Raw genomic sequence first — 15,580 nt, forward strand, 5'->3', positions numbered from 1 at the left:
GAAAGAGCATCTTTCACATTCTGAATTTTCAGAGTAAGTATCCAACGCGACTTGCCATGATAACTAAATTTATTATTAACTGTGTATTTCATGATGTTAGTGACAATATGTTAATGTGATTTTTCACGTCCTCCTGCAGTGAACAGATGGCTCCTTTTACTTTACTTTCCACATCAAGTGTGATTATTTCTTGGTGCCAAAAGCCACCTGCCGCTCCTCGGTCTCCAGTCTAATTTTTTATGTTGGTAAAACACAGCAGGACTTGTTATCAGTTGGATGGCATCTTAATAAAAGGAGACATGCCAACATATTGACATCATGTTCAAGGGGAAACTTCAGCCCCTTCAAACCCTTAACCCCATTCCCCTACCCCCTTTCAAAAAGTGAGGGAGAAAAAGAAAAAAAAAGTGGATGCAAAGACCCCACCAGTTTCAAGATGTTTGATTACAATTGTTGGGCCTAGAGCCAAGATGCTGAATTGGCCTCCCTTTGTTCCCAAACCCAAGCACCTCACTCAGGGCTCTGATCTTTCATCCTGTGTAATGATAATTAGCCGTAACATATTCCAAAGTCAAATGTAAGCAGGAATACATTAACATTGAGAACAGTGTCAGGGCAATTTTCACTGGGAAAATGACAAAGAACACACACACACACACACACACACATACACACACAATAAAAAATTTCAAGAATCAAACATTCATAAAATCACTTTCATAGCCGTGAATATTAAACTCATTCGCTTGTCTGTTATGAGTGCTTACCTAGAATGCCAAGGCCTCCTAATGTGGATGCAGTGATTCCCACAGCCCATGCTTAACAGAGAAAACATGAGTAATAAACCACGGTAGCTTGCTTTAATTTTTCCATTCTTTATTAGAACAAAGAGGGATACTACGTTAGGTGATTTGTGGTCCAAGAAGAGGTCTTCCAGGCGATTGGATGGCATGGCTCTCAACAGCTGGTCCAGCACATTTGGGAACAGCATGTAGAAAAATGCGTCAGTGTTTTGAAGATTACCAACTGTGATGATGCATTGGTTATGACACAATCAAAAAAAAAAGTTAAATTTCCTAGCCACAAACTATGTAATTCATCAGGGCACACACTCTCAAAATTCAAGACCAAGGTAAGTCCCAATTTGGTGAAATTGAAACTTTCAAAACTGATTCTCACTCTTTATAGGTTGAAAAGAGAATGCTAGATATCGTTAAAAGCCAAGGAGTTAACGACGCAGCTGGCTTCCTAGGATTTACCGAGTTTATAAAGTACAGAAGAAAATTCCTACAATAAAACCACAAATATCTTAATAAAAATGATTCACAATTAATGGTTCTCTTGAGATGAACAACTTTAACTAGGTTGTTCGATTACAAAATCTCTCAAATTAACATAGGCTTGGCAGTGACTCTTTTATTCCTTTTAATTGTTTCTCCAAACAAACAAAAGAACCTACATGAAATAGATGCCTATTAACTATGTTTTGCAGCTTGACGAGCTTTGTATTTGCATTACATTTACCCAATATTTTGTTATAAAAATTCTCATACAGAAAAGTTGAAAGAACTTTATCACTGACACCATCAAATCTACCACATAGATTCTAAATTAATATTTTACTGTACTCCTTTATCATATATTTTTTCATTTATCCATCCCTTTATCTATTCATCAATCTCATTATATTATATTGTAAAATGAATAACCAATAGCCCATCCAGCAATCAAAATTAAAATGATCTTGACTTTATGATAATAAAGAGGCACATACAGTGGCATTCATTATCCCATTCAACAAATACTTTTTGAGTTTCTGCTTCAGCTCAAGCACTATTCTAAGTACTGAAGATACAAAATTGAATAAAACAACCAAGATATTTGCCCTCATTTAACTTATAATTTAATGGACTTGACAACGGAAAAATAATAATTAAATGAATGGGTTTTTAAAACATGATATATAAAGGAAGATACGTCAATATAGATGAGTAAATTTAGTTCAGACTGTTCTTAAATTAGATGTTGTAATAAGGGCAGGAAGAATGTTTTATGCATTGCTATATTGTTGCCTAAAATAGAATCCACATACAGCAACCTCTCAAAACGTTTGTCAAATTACTGAACGAACAAATACATTTTAAACTTTACAGTATGGTCATCACTGAAAAGATTTTATATTAGGTAGTAATTGCACTCCAGAAGAGTAGCTTGAAAGGTAAGCAAATAATAATAGAAAGTCAATTTGTTTAACAACTCTAATTTTAACAATCCTATACTTAAAAACTTTTAAAAGAAATGCCTGATTTTGGTGGGACTATTCTGAACAGTATGTCCACCATTAAAGCATCTGCATTTGTATGGGATATAATACAGTGAAATAACAATTACCTTGTAAAGTTGAATGTCTTCATAAATGAGATGGTGCCACTGTATTTCAAAGGTGCTTATTTGAGAACATGGGGAAGTATTACAGACTAACAAACAAAAGGTATATGTTCTTAATTTTTCTTGAAATGAAAACTAGTGGAGTTAGTTTAAGCTTCTTAGTTAAAAAAATAAAGCATTTTCAGTCAGCTTGTTTAAATCCATCGATAGCTTGCAATTACTCTAAGAAAGTTAAATCAATCTGGTCAACTTTTCATTCTAAACTAACTTGAGGAGCTTATTATTTATTTAGTGGCTACAATTTTAGTAGCCAATAAAGTGAAACTAATACATAAACTAATGTGCAGTTGTTTTTATAAACAGAAACTGATGTCTTTCTAAATGAGTTAATTGGATTAAAGACAAAATGCTTAAAGCATTCCTAAACTTAAAAACTACTGGGACTGGGAATGTTTGTCTATATATATTGGAGTGGCAGGGGATAGGGGATGTAGAGAAAACACCTTGGGTCAAATCTTTCTATTGTGTAGATTAATCTATACACATAATGTTTACTACTGCCAAATACTTGGGAAGAAAAAAAAAACATTAAAAACTTAAAAACAATCTTTTTCAAGCAGATTCAAATCTAGTATGGTAACTGGCATACTGGTAAGTGTTGCCTTTAAATTTTTTGCTTAGAAAAATCTCTGGTAGAATTTTAAAATCAAAACAAAGACATGATCAGGAAAATATGTACCATCTTCTGATGATTTCAATTGCCTACTATTCTAATTAAGTCTGGTAGCTAATTTTGCTTTTCTGACTTCAAAAAACTCCTTGAAAGGTTTACTTAAATGGAAAATGTGATCTAGTTAAAATAGTAAAACAACAATATTATTGGTGATTTTTATGTTATTTTCTATCTTGTTCTGTTGGTTTCATTAAAAATAAATAAGCTTTGTCTTTGAGACAACTCAAAAGCATAGTCTATGTCCTAATATAGAAAATTGTCATTTATTGAGTGGATATTTAATAAATTTAAATAAGTGAGTATATTTATTCACTAGTTTTCCAATCAATCTGAAAATTTAAACTTCTATCCGGCAGACTTCTATTGTGACTAAGATGAAGTCACAGAATTCTGTGAACTATTTCATATATTTTGTCCTTTTAAAAAGGATCCCTACCCACTACCCAACGAAGGGTAGTGATCCCTAAGTGGCAAGAAACGAGTGGCATGGGCACTATGACTTCCTCATCTTATTTCCTTGAGAGATTTCTGAGGCCAAAGCACTGGAAGGGGAAACCCAGGTAGAGCCCAGTAAAAGCCCTGTAGTGAGGAGACAGAGCTAAGCACCCAGACAGATGAAGCCATCTAGAGAGTACAAGACATGGTATTGAAAATAAGAGTTGTACAAGAAGAGAACTCCGGAGAACCCCCTAAGAATTCAGTTCCGTATTGATCAATCCATGTGTATGAGGAAACTATTTGAGTCTGGGGAAAAATGCACATGAAAAGATTAAAGATTAACAGTGTCCAGTAGGGGCACCTGGGTGGCTCAGTCAGCTAAGTGTCTGACTTAGGCTGAGGTCATAATCTCTCAGTTCATGAGTGCAATCAGGCTATCTGCTCTCAGCACAGAGACTACCTTGGATCCTCTTTACCCTGCTCTCTCTGCCCCTCCCCCACTCATGTGTAGTCTCTCTCTCTCTCTCTCTCTCTCTCTCTCTCTCTCTCAAAAATAAACATAAAAAAGAAAAGAAAAGAAACCAATGTCCAGTAAAGATTAGCAGTGTTTACCCACGATTGGGAACAAGAACTATTCCCACCAGCCATTAAGACCTCATTTTCATGGGCCTTGAGTAGCCTATACTGAGGGTTTTCATCACAGTAAAGGAGTATAATTAGCCCAGACTGAGCACTGTCCTTGTTCCAGCAGCAAATCCGAAAAGAAAGACAGCAAAGAAATCAAATTGTTTCCAACTAATTTAGCTGCATCCCAAAACGAAGCTCAAGGTTTATAGAAACACAAAAATATCCAGCAATTCAACCAGCTAAAATTCATAATGTTTGGCCCGTAATAAAAAAATTACTAGGCATGTAAAGAAGCAGGGAAATACCAATCATAATAAGAAGATAAATTAGTCAAAATTGAACAAGAACTGACAGTGATGTTAGATTTAGCAGAAAATATAATTAAAAGTTATCCCAACTATTCCATATAGTCAAAAACTTAAGTAAATATTTTAAAAACTCTGATTGAACTTCTGGGATTGAGAATTACAATGTATAGGTGAAAAATACAGAGGATTAATTAACAGCACATTAGATACTGGAGAAGAAAAGACATAGTAATAGAAGACATAGTAATAGAAACTATCTAAAATGAACCATAGAGAAGGTAACAATAATGAGCTGTGGGACAACTCTGATAGGTATAATTAAAGTCCCTAAAGCAGAGAAGAGAGAGAAAATAAAACATATTTGTAGAAATAATAGCCCAAGGTTTTCCAAATTTGATAAGATCTATAAACCAACAGATCCAAGTAGCCCCAGTGTGCCCCAGGCACAAGAAATAAGAAGAAAGCGATACCATATAACATCATCATAAAACTGATAAAAACTATTGATTTAAAGAAAAACCAAAGGCAGTGAAAGAAAACAGACATCTTAAAAATACGGAGGTAGCAAAGTTCACAACTGTAACAACACAACAGAGAAGGTGGTGGAGAATAGTTTCAAGGTCCTCAAATTAAAAAAAAAAAATTAAAAATAGAATTCTATATGCAAAAAAAATATTTAAATATTAGGATGAAATATTTCTCAGACATTGTAAAGTTGGAAGAATTTATTTCCAGCAGACCCACACTGGAAGAAATGTTGAGGGAATTCTTATAGGCAGAAAGGAAATGGTAACACAAACATGAATCCACAGAATGAAATGAAAAGCACTGGTAACGGTAATTATGTAGGTAAATACATGATCTTTTTGTAACTTAAATGTCCTTAAAAGATAATTGAGTGGCTGAGGGCAGGGTCTAGGCCAGAGGGGTGGGGTGAGCAGATAGCCAGTTAAAGGTCAAGGGTTACCCCATAGCTTCCGGTTGAGCATAGGCAACCACTGCGCACAGGTTCCTGGCGCTCCTGACGCTCTTGACGTTCCTAATGTATTGCGTGCCCCTCCCCCTGGAACACTTTAATCACTCGGGAAACGGCTGACCGACTGATTTCATGGCAGCCCCGAAGAAAGCCGCTGTGGGGCCTTTGGTGGGGGCAGTGGTGCAGGGAACTAATTCCACTCGCTTTCTGGTTTTCAATTCAAAAACAGCGGATCTACTTGGTTGCCATCAAGTGGAATTAACACAAGAGTTCCCAAAAGAAGGATGGGTAGAACAAGACCCTAAGGAAATCCTTCAGTCTGTCTATGAGTGTATAGAGAGAACATGTGAGAAACTTGATAAACTGAACATTGATATATCCAACATAAAAGCTATTGGTGTCAGCAATCAGAGGGAAACCACAGTAATCTGGGACAAGTTAACTGGAGAGCCGCTCTACAATGCTGTGGTGTGGCTTGATCTAAGAACCCAGTCTACTGTTGAAAATCTTAGGAAGAAAATTCCAGAAAATAATAACTTTGTCAAGTCCAAGACAGGCCTTCCACTTAGCACTTACTTCAGTGCAGTGAAACTTCGTTGGATTCTCGACAATGTGAGAAAAGTTCAAAAGGCTGTTGAAGAAGGTAGAGCTCTTTTTGGTACCATTGATTCATGGCTTATCTGGAGTTTGACAGGAGGAGTATATGGTGGTGTCCATTGTACAGATGTAACAAATGCAAGTAGGACAATGCTTTTCAACATCCATTCTTTAGAATGGGATAAAGAGCTTTGTGACTTTTTTGAAATTCCAATGGACATTCTTCCAAATGTATGGAGTTCTTCTGAGATCTATGGCCTAATGAAAGCTGGGACCTTGGAAGGGGTGCCAATATCTGGGTGCTTGGGGGACCAGTCTGCTGCATTGGTAGGACAAATGTGCTTCCAAGAAGGACAAGCCAAAAACACGTATGGAACAGGCTGTTTCTTACTGTGTAATACCGGTCATAAGTGTGTGTTTTCTGAACATGGCCTTCTGACCACAGTGGCTTATCAACTAGGCAGAGACAAGCCAGCGTGTTATGCACTGGAAGGTTCTGTTGCTATAGCTGGCGCTGTTATTCGCTGGTTAAGAGACAATATTGGAATTATAAACACCTCAGAAGAAATTGAAGTACTTGCTAGAGATGTAGGTACCTCTTACGGCTGTTACTTTGTCCCAGCTTTTTCAGGGTTATATGCACCTTATTGGGAGCCCACTGCAAGAGGAATAATCTGTGGTCTCACTCAGTTTATCAATAAAAGTCATATTGCTTTTGCTGCACTAGAATCTGTTTGTTTCCAAACCCGAGAGATTTTGGATGCCATGAACCATGACTGTGGAATTCCCCTCCGTCATTTGCAGGTAGATGGAAAAATGACCAACAATAAAGTTCTTATGCAACTACAAGCAGACATTCTGCATATTCCAGTAATAAAGCCCCCTATGCCCGAAACAACCGCACTGGGAGCTGCCATGGCAGCAGGAGCTGCAGAAGGGGTGGGCGTTTGGAGTCTTAAACCCGAGGATTTGTCAGTTGTCATTATGGAACGGTTTGAACCACAGATCAAGGCCACAGAATGTGAAATTCGTTACTCTACATGGAAGAAAGCTGTGATGAAGTCAATGGGTTGGGTTACAACTCAGACTCCTGAAAGTAGTGATCCTACTATCTTCTCTAGTTTGCCCTTGGGCTTTTTTATAGTGAGTAGCATGGTAATGCTAATTGGAGCAAGATACATCTCAGGTATACCATAATAATACCAACCATGGATTCCCAAGATGTGAGCTTTTTATATTATGAAAGGATCCAGCAATTCTGTCTCTTAATATGATGACACTGTTACAGACTCTGATTTTATTTGTAAACCAGTTGCTACATAACTTATAGGGAACTGTAAAAGTAGGCCTGTGGCTTGAAATGAATAAATTACAGTAGAAAAAAAACCCACTAGAAAATGTGGTGTGTTTTTTAACATCAACCATTAAGGTTGGGCCAGCTACTCTAGGGATTAACCCCCTCTATTGTCATAAAATCCTGCTCCATGCCCTCTAAGATATAGGATATTCAGATTCTGTCTGTAGAATATTTTGTCAAATATTTTCTAACACTTAGGGACAAATATTTGGTTCTCTGTGCTACACACACTTGATTTAGAGGTGTAAGTAGCTCGCTAAAACTGAGGGGCTTTCTTTTGTTGTTATTGTTGTTTTTAGTAAACACCCCAAGTCCTCTTTCATATATATATATATATATATATATATATATATATATATATACATTAGGGAGACCATAGTATCTTTCTGAATGTTTAATGGGAACATAAGTTTTTACAATAGACTTTTAGTATTCTCGTAGCTTAGATGTTGTCCTGGAAGATATTTGCCAAATTAAAATTCTTCAGACATTTTACATTGTCCCACTAATTACATGATTTTCTGTGTAGATCTTATAAGTAAAAAGACTTTCCCACTAAAAAAAACCTCTCCATTTTATTTATTTAGTATGTATAACATACATTCTCATATACTTCATGTAGAGTAACCCATTTATAAAATAAGCTTATAAGAAGGGTAGTAGTCTTAAGTGTTCCATTAGGTACACAAATATTTCAATATAAACATTTGTATATTTGGGCGGTGATTTTACAGATTATTACCAGGGAAAACTCTTTCTTAAAGAGACAGTATTTGAAACTTAAATGCATATTTTATGTTGACACACTGAGAAATATCTTATGATTTCAACTATATTTCTTACACCTTCCCCTTTTATTTAATTACCTTAACTGGATATATGCTGGGAGCAAACACTGTGGAATACTACAATAAATGTTATTTTTATATAGAAAAAAAGAATTGACTGTTCAAATAAAAATAATATTATAGTATGGATTTTTAAGCATATGTAAAAGAAAGCAAAAATAGCAAAGAAATATATTTAAGTGTAACTATATCAATAAGCATATTAATATAAATAGTCTAATTCCCTTAATTACAAAGAAAGATTATCATATTAGATAAAGACTCAAAAACATACTGCTTCCAAGAAACACATTTTAGATATAAAAAGAAAATGGTTAAAAAGAAAAAGGATACAAAAATATCCTGCTAATAATAATAAAAGGAAAGTCAAAGTGGCTATATTAAAATCCGAAAGTAAATTTCAGAGCAAATAATGTTACCAGTGATAAACAAGGTCATTTGCAATGATAGAGGGGTGAATTCACCAAGGAAACATAACAATCCTAAATATTTATGCACCTAATAGAGTCAAAATACATGAAGCAAATTCTGATAGAAATGAAAGAAAAAGCAAATCTACAAGCACAACATTGTCTCCTCAACGTTTGATAGAACAAGTAGACATTTAATAAGATATAGAAGATTTGAACAATACTATCAAACAACTGAATTAACATTAATAGAAAATACTACCCACTAATAGAATATATATACTCTTTTCAAGTTCGTATGAAACATTTACCAAAATAGACCTCACTGAGGACATTAGCCAAGACTTCATGAATGTAAAGAACTTTATACAAAAATGTTGTCTGAGCACAATGGAATCATAAATCAATAAAAAAAGAGTTCTAGAAAATCCCCAAATATTTTGAAACTAAATAATAAACTTTTCAATAAACCCTAAGGAGGGAAAACAGAAAATATTTGGAACACAATGAAAATAAAAATACAACATATCAAATTTTATGAGTTATTACTGGAGCAGTACTTAGGGAGAAATTTATAGGACTAAAAGCCTATATTAGAAGAGAGACAAGGTTTAAAATCAATAATCTCAGCTTCTAAAGAAACTGGAAATAAAATGTAAATTATATACAAAGTAGGTAGGAGAAAAAAGAGTTGAGAGCAATAATCAATGGTATAGAAAATAGCAAAACTCAATATAACCAAAAGTTGGTTATTTTAGGATATCAACAAAATAATAAACTTTTAGCCAGATTGAATAGAAAAAAGAGAAAGATGACAATAATTACCAATAACAGGAAAGACAGTGATATCACCATAGATCATAAATATATTAAAATGATAATAAAGGAGTACTATGAAAACTTTATGCCAATAAATTTGGCAACGTAGACGAAATAAGCAAATATTTTGAAAAATACAAACTAACAAAACTCAAGAAAAAAATAGAAAACTTGAATTGGTCCTATATCAAATAAATTGAGATTCTAGTTTACTCCCCACCCCCAAAGAACACTCCAAGCCCAAATGGCTTCAAAATGGAGAAATAATGCCCATTCTAATAAACTGTTCCAGAAAACTGAAAAAGGAAGGGACATTTCCAAACTCATTTTATGAGGACAGGATTACAGCATTACTCTGATTCCAACACTAGACAAAGACATCACAAGAAAAAAGCAACTGCAGGTCAATACTGTTTGTAAATATAGATGCAAAAATTCTAAGCAAAAATTTAGCAAAATTATTCCAACAATATATAAAAGAAATAAGACATCATGACAAAGTAGGGGAACGTGAAGCTCAGTGTACTTCACCGTTATCAACCAGAAAGAAAAATCATGAGATACAACTACACGCTGATCAGAATACCTAAAATTGAAAAGATATATAGCAAGTATTGGTAAAGATATAGAACTGAATTTCTTATTTGAGTCTGCTAGAGATGTAAAATGGTGCAAATATCTTAGAAAATAGTTTAACAGGTTTTTTAAATTAAATATACATCTATCATATTATCCTAGATATTTACCCAAGAGAAATGAAAACATATGTTCATACAAAGATTTTTTCATATCACTTTACTTGTTACAGCCAAATCTAGACCTAACTCAAATATCCACCAACAGGTTAATGGATTAACAAACCATGGTGTGTCTACACAGTTGAAGGCCTTCAGCAACTCTTCATGTACACTACAATATAGATGAATTTTAAAATTGTTCTGAGTGAAAAGCGCCAGACAAAATAGTATATACATATGTTTGATTCCATGTATGTACAATTCTAGAAAATGCGAACCATTGTATAATGACAGAAAGCAGGTCAATGGCTGCCCGGGAAATGGGAGGATGAGGAGTTGGCAGGAAGGGTAGGAAGCATGATTACAAAGGGGCACAAAGAAAATTTGGGGGGAAGATGAACATGTTAATTATAGTAATTATGGTGATAGCTTCAAAGGTGAATATATATGACAAAATTAATCAAAGTGAACACTTTACATGTCAATTATAACTGAAAACATTGAAAAAAGAGGGGAATATGTATCTTCAAACTCTGAAGGAATAGAACCAAAGTTTGCTCAAGTAAGTTCATCTTTGCTCTTCTCTATTATGCATACTGATGTAGCCTCGCTGATTCTACAGTCTGTTCGCATGGAGTGTGCCAGTTTCTATCTCTAAAAGGTCTATGAGCTTTATTTGAAGTCATTTGTGTGATTAGGCTGGAGAAGTACATGATAATGTCTAGTGTCATTTAAAACAAATTAATTTCCCATTTCATTTATCTGACCATAATTCTCAGCCTGGGACCCATGGCAAATGACCTTATGAAGAGTCACAAACAAAGATATCATAAGAAAATCAGGCTAAAATCCTCAAATTCAGTATCTCATTCTCACCTCTTCAATATTACAACCTTGTGATTATCAGCTTTCCTTTTTTTATATCTTTGCCTTTATAAGTCTCATTTTCATAATTTAACATATATGATATTGGTAAATTACAGTATTCTGCCTCAAGGCTATAAAGGAGCTTCTGTATATTCTATTATAAAATTAGCTAATTAATAATTTCTCGATATTGCCACTAAGCAGAACTACATAGTTAAATTATGATGATCAGTTCTCATCGCATGCATGTTATGAAACAGCAAGCCATCATTTAATGTCAGGCATACGTGTGAGTGAGAAAGCATGAGCTCAAACACTAACCAGGAGAATGAAAAGAATCTAATTCTAATTCTGTTTTCCAAAGATGAACAGTTTGTGATTTAAAGACAGTCTTGCAGGGTGGTGCAGGGTAAGTAAGGAGGAAAAGAAAGAAAAGAAACAAAGGCCATGAAGGGAAAGGAACGTTAAAGGTATCCAAAGAGAAACAAGCTGTACTATTAAATCTAGTTTAAAGACACCCTATGTAGTATCCATGTAAACAGCACCAAACCACTAAATCACTTCTACCTTAGCTACTGGAGTGGCAGCCATATACATCAGACTTAGAAGGATAACCCACTTTTCCTCCTGGCCCCATAGAGAATTCTAAATTCTTATCTGTTGGTGCCTAATTTCTGGTGCTTGTCTTATCAATTTGATATTAATATCCATAATCTTACAGGAAAGCTATTGTTTCCCTCACTGGTAAGCCCTTGTTCTCAATGCCTAAGTATAAATGCTACATTAAACAATCCCCATTTAGATGGGACATTATGCACCAACTCTACGACTGTTAGATATGGAAAATTTGTTTCTGTGTCCTTTTTTAAAATCATATGAACTAATAAGATCCCCTAGTGTAATCTTTCAGCAAAGTCTGGAGTAAATACAATATACTCTCAGTCAGTCGCCTATTTTAACCTCCCACTAAAATGACAGCTCTCTATCTATTCTGATTGTTTCAATCAAAACAAAACGAATAAACTTAATAAACTTAATGTTTAAATATTCCCCCAGAGTTTCCATCAACAACTTTTACAGCCCAATTTATTTGAGCCTTGGAAAAATTGTACGTGATTCTTGTCTTCTATGTGTTTAGCATACATTACAGTTCATTGTCATTCCAGCCCTCAACAAGCTGGTTTATTTTATAAAAAGAAAAATAAAAAAGAGACCTTGACCTTTGGTGGGAAAAGTACAGAATGATAAAAGTGTGTTAAGTTTATTTATTTTTTAAGTTTATTTATTTATTTTGAGAGAGAGAGAGAAAGAGCATGTATGGAGGAGGGGCAAAGAGAGAGAGAGAAAGAGAGAGAGAGAGAGAGAGAGAGAGAGAGAGAGAGAGAATCCCAAGCAGGCTCAGCACTATCAGCACAGAGTCTGTCTCAGGGCTCAATCTCACAAACTGCAAGATCATGACCTGAGACAAAATCAAGTTGGATGCTTAACCAACTGAGCCACTCAGGGGCCCCATGTTAATCCTTTATTAAACTATGAATTTCATTTTATTGTAAACAACCCATGAGTCTTTTTTACATTCAGATATTAAAATATGTTTTTCAAGTGTTATAGAAAATCCACGTGTGCAAAACATTTACAAAGCCAAAAATAATACAGAGACACTTAGTATATGTCTGTAGCAGTAGCTTCAAAAATGAGTTAAGCAAAAACCAAGCCAAAAACTTTCTAGGGATTGCAAATAAGGATGACCAATTTGTCTAGCTTGTTCTCTGAACTGATGTGGCCGACGTACATAACTGTACCTCCCTGTTGCTACCTTTGTATGGATTTAGCTAAATTACCAGAGCAGAGGATGGGAGCACATCCTGGAGCAGGAAGCTGTGATTTGGCTCTTGCTCTCTATCTCTGGTTATAAGATAATTTTTGTCTGCCTTCAAGTGTATTTCACTGAATAAGCTAATCACTTCTCTTTAACTCTATTTCAAATAGGCCATGGATATCTACTATCAGCTCCGTTTCACAGTGAAGAACTTTGAGGGAAGAAAAAACCCAAAACACAAGAAAATCACCTTCCCAAACCAAAAAATATATATATAGTTTTACATTTTAAGAGCTAAATCCTGTGGGAATATGATTACTTACATAGAATTCAGTATTTTTGAAAAGCAATGTTTTCTTTTTTTTTTTAAATATATGAAATTTATTGACAAATTGGTTTCCATACAACACCCAGTGCTCATCCCAAAAGGTGCCCTCCTCAATACCCATCACCCACCCTCTCCTCCCTCCCACCCCCCATCAACCCTCAGTTTGTTCTCAGTTTTTAACAGTCTCTTATGCTTTGGCTCTCTCCCACTCTAACCTCTTTTTTTTTTTTTTTTCCTTCCCCTCCCCCATGGGTTCCTGTTAAGTTTCTCAGGATCCACATAAGAGTGAAACCATATGGTATCTGTCTTTCTCTGTATGGCTTATTTCACTTAGCATCACACTCTCCAGTTCCATCCACGTTGCTACAAAAGGCCCTATTTCATTTTTTCTCATTGCCACGTAGAATTCCATTGTGTATATAAACCACAATTTCTTTATCCATTCATCAGTTGATGGACATTTAGGCTCTTTCCATAATTTGGCTATTGTTGAGAGTGCTGCTATGAACACTGGGGTACAAGTGGCCCTATGCATCAGTACTCCTGTATCCCTTGGATAAATTCCTAGCAGTGCTATTGCTGGGTCATAGGGTAGGTCTATTTTTAATTTTCTGAGGAACCTCCACACTGTTTTCCAGAGCGGCTGCACCAATTTGCATTCCCACCAACAGTGCAAGAGGGTTCCCGTTTCTCCACATCCTCTCCAGCATCTATAGTCTCCTGATTTGTTCATTTTGGCCACTCTGACTGGCGTGAGGTGATACCTGAGTGTGGTTTTGATTTGTATTTCCCTGATAAGGAGCGACGCTGAACATCTTTTCATGTGTCTGTTGGCCATCCAGATGTCTTCTTTAGAGAAGTGTCTATTCATGTTTTCTGCCCATTTCTTCACTAGGTTATTTGTTTTTTGGGTGTGGAGTTTGGTGAGCTCTTTATAGATTTTGGATACTAGCCCTTTGTCCGATATGTCATTTGCGAACATCTTTTCCCATTCTGTTGGTTGCCTTTTAGTTTTGTTGGTTGTTTCCTTTGCTGTGCAGAAGCTTTTTATCTTCATAAGGTCCCAGTAATTCACTTTTGCTTTTAATTCCCTTGCCTTTGGGGATGTGTCGAGTAAGAGATTGCTACGGCTGAGGTCAGAGAGGTCTTTTCCTGGAAAAGCAATGTTTTCAAAGAAAACTCCAAGACTACTTTCACAATGTCAGAAGAGCCTGGAGCTGGAAAGGCCTTGAGAGAGCATCTAGTCCAACATCTTCTAACACGAATAAGTGAAAACTTTAAAGCAGAAACACATTAGGAGCAAGATTAAGATCTAAGTTTTTGTAATCTAATGTTCCTTTAGCCTCACGGAACTGATAGAGCTTTTCTTGGACTTCGTCTACCTCAAACAACTTTGACTTTTAACAAGATGAAAGTCAAAGGGATAGTTTGTGAATCTTTTATGAAAGTTAGAGTTAGGTCTTAGCCAACAAACAATTTGGTGCACACTCACACACTCATACACGCATGCGATTTTTGTGGCCACCTAAACTGGGCACATTCTGAAAGATTCTGAACTACAATAAAACCATTCTTTATTCTCCAGGGACTTTCTATAGTCCTGAAAAATATAATGTTTACAAACTCTTTGGGGAGACATTTCCCTAGTCATGAATCATGACAGAAATTCAGAGGTGCATTAGTAGATGTACCATTCTTTTCTAGATATAAACCTTGCTACTCACCTCCATAGCACTGATATGCTTTCAGACTCACTCAGTTGATCTCTTCATTTCCAGAAGAGAGAGAAGTTTCTTCCTCCCCCTCCTCCTCCTCCTCTTCCTTCCATTCTTTGTCCTCCTCTTTGTCTTTTTCTTTTTCTTGAAACAAATCTATTGAGTCCTATCATATGGTATTTACTACTCATATTCACAAACATCAAAAGGACGGCAATCTGTTTAATATCCTGCAGATGAACATGCGCTAAAAAGTGGCATTGGCAATCGGGCACTCGCTGCCCACTGGGCACCAAGCAGCGATGTGCTAAAGATCTGGCGTGTGGTTCCGTAGAGAAGAATGACATTCATTACAATTGTATCAAAAACAAATTATGTACCAAATGTTTGCCTCGATAAGTACTTGGACGATCATTTATCTATCTTTCATTCATTCCCTCACAGCTTCTGTGCTGCAGCTCTATCACTGTTAGTACTTTGCCTGTTTATAGGTATGTCCCTCTCCCGTCTCTTTGTGTGACTTCACTACACTTTTTACCTTCTCCTACCAGCCCCAATGTATATAATGAGAATCATGCTATGCTTACAAACAAGAAGAATGTGGACAAAAAGT

At 35.7% G+C, this 15,580-nt stretch overlaps 1 protein-coding gene across 1 annotated transcript; it reads left to right on the forward strand.

Annotated features, from left to right (window-relative positions):
- The first annotated feature begins 5,554 nt into the window (after nt 1–5,554).
- Nucleotides 5,555–7,460, forward strand: GK2 (glycerol kinase 2). Its single transcript, XM_004001309.6, has one exon. The coding sequence runs from the start codon at nt 5,603–5,605 to the stop codon at nt 7,262–7,264; it is 1,662 nt and encodes a 553-aa protein (XP_004001358.2). The 5' UTR covers nt 5,555–5,602; the 3' UTR covers nt 7,265–7,460.
- The last annotated feature ends 8,120 nt before the right edge of the window (nt 7,461–15,580 follow it).

Source organism: Felis catus, chromosome B1 (genome assembly GCF_018350175.1).
Source record: "Felis catus isolate Fca126 chromosome B1, F.catus_Fca126_mat1.0, whole genome shotgun sequence".
Classification (NCBI taxonomy): domain Eukaryota; kingdom Metazoa; phylum Chordata; class Mammalia; order Carnivora; family Felidae; genus Felis; species Felis catus.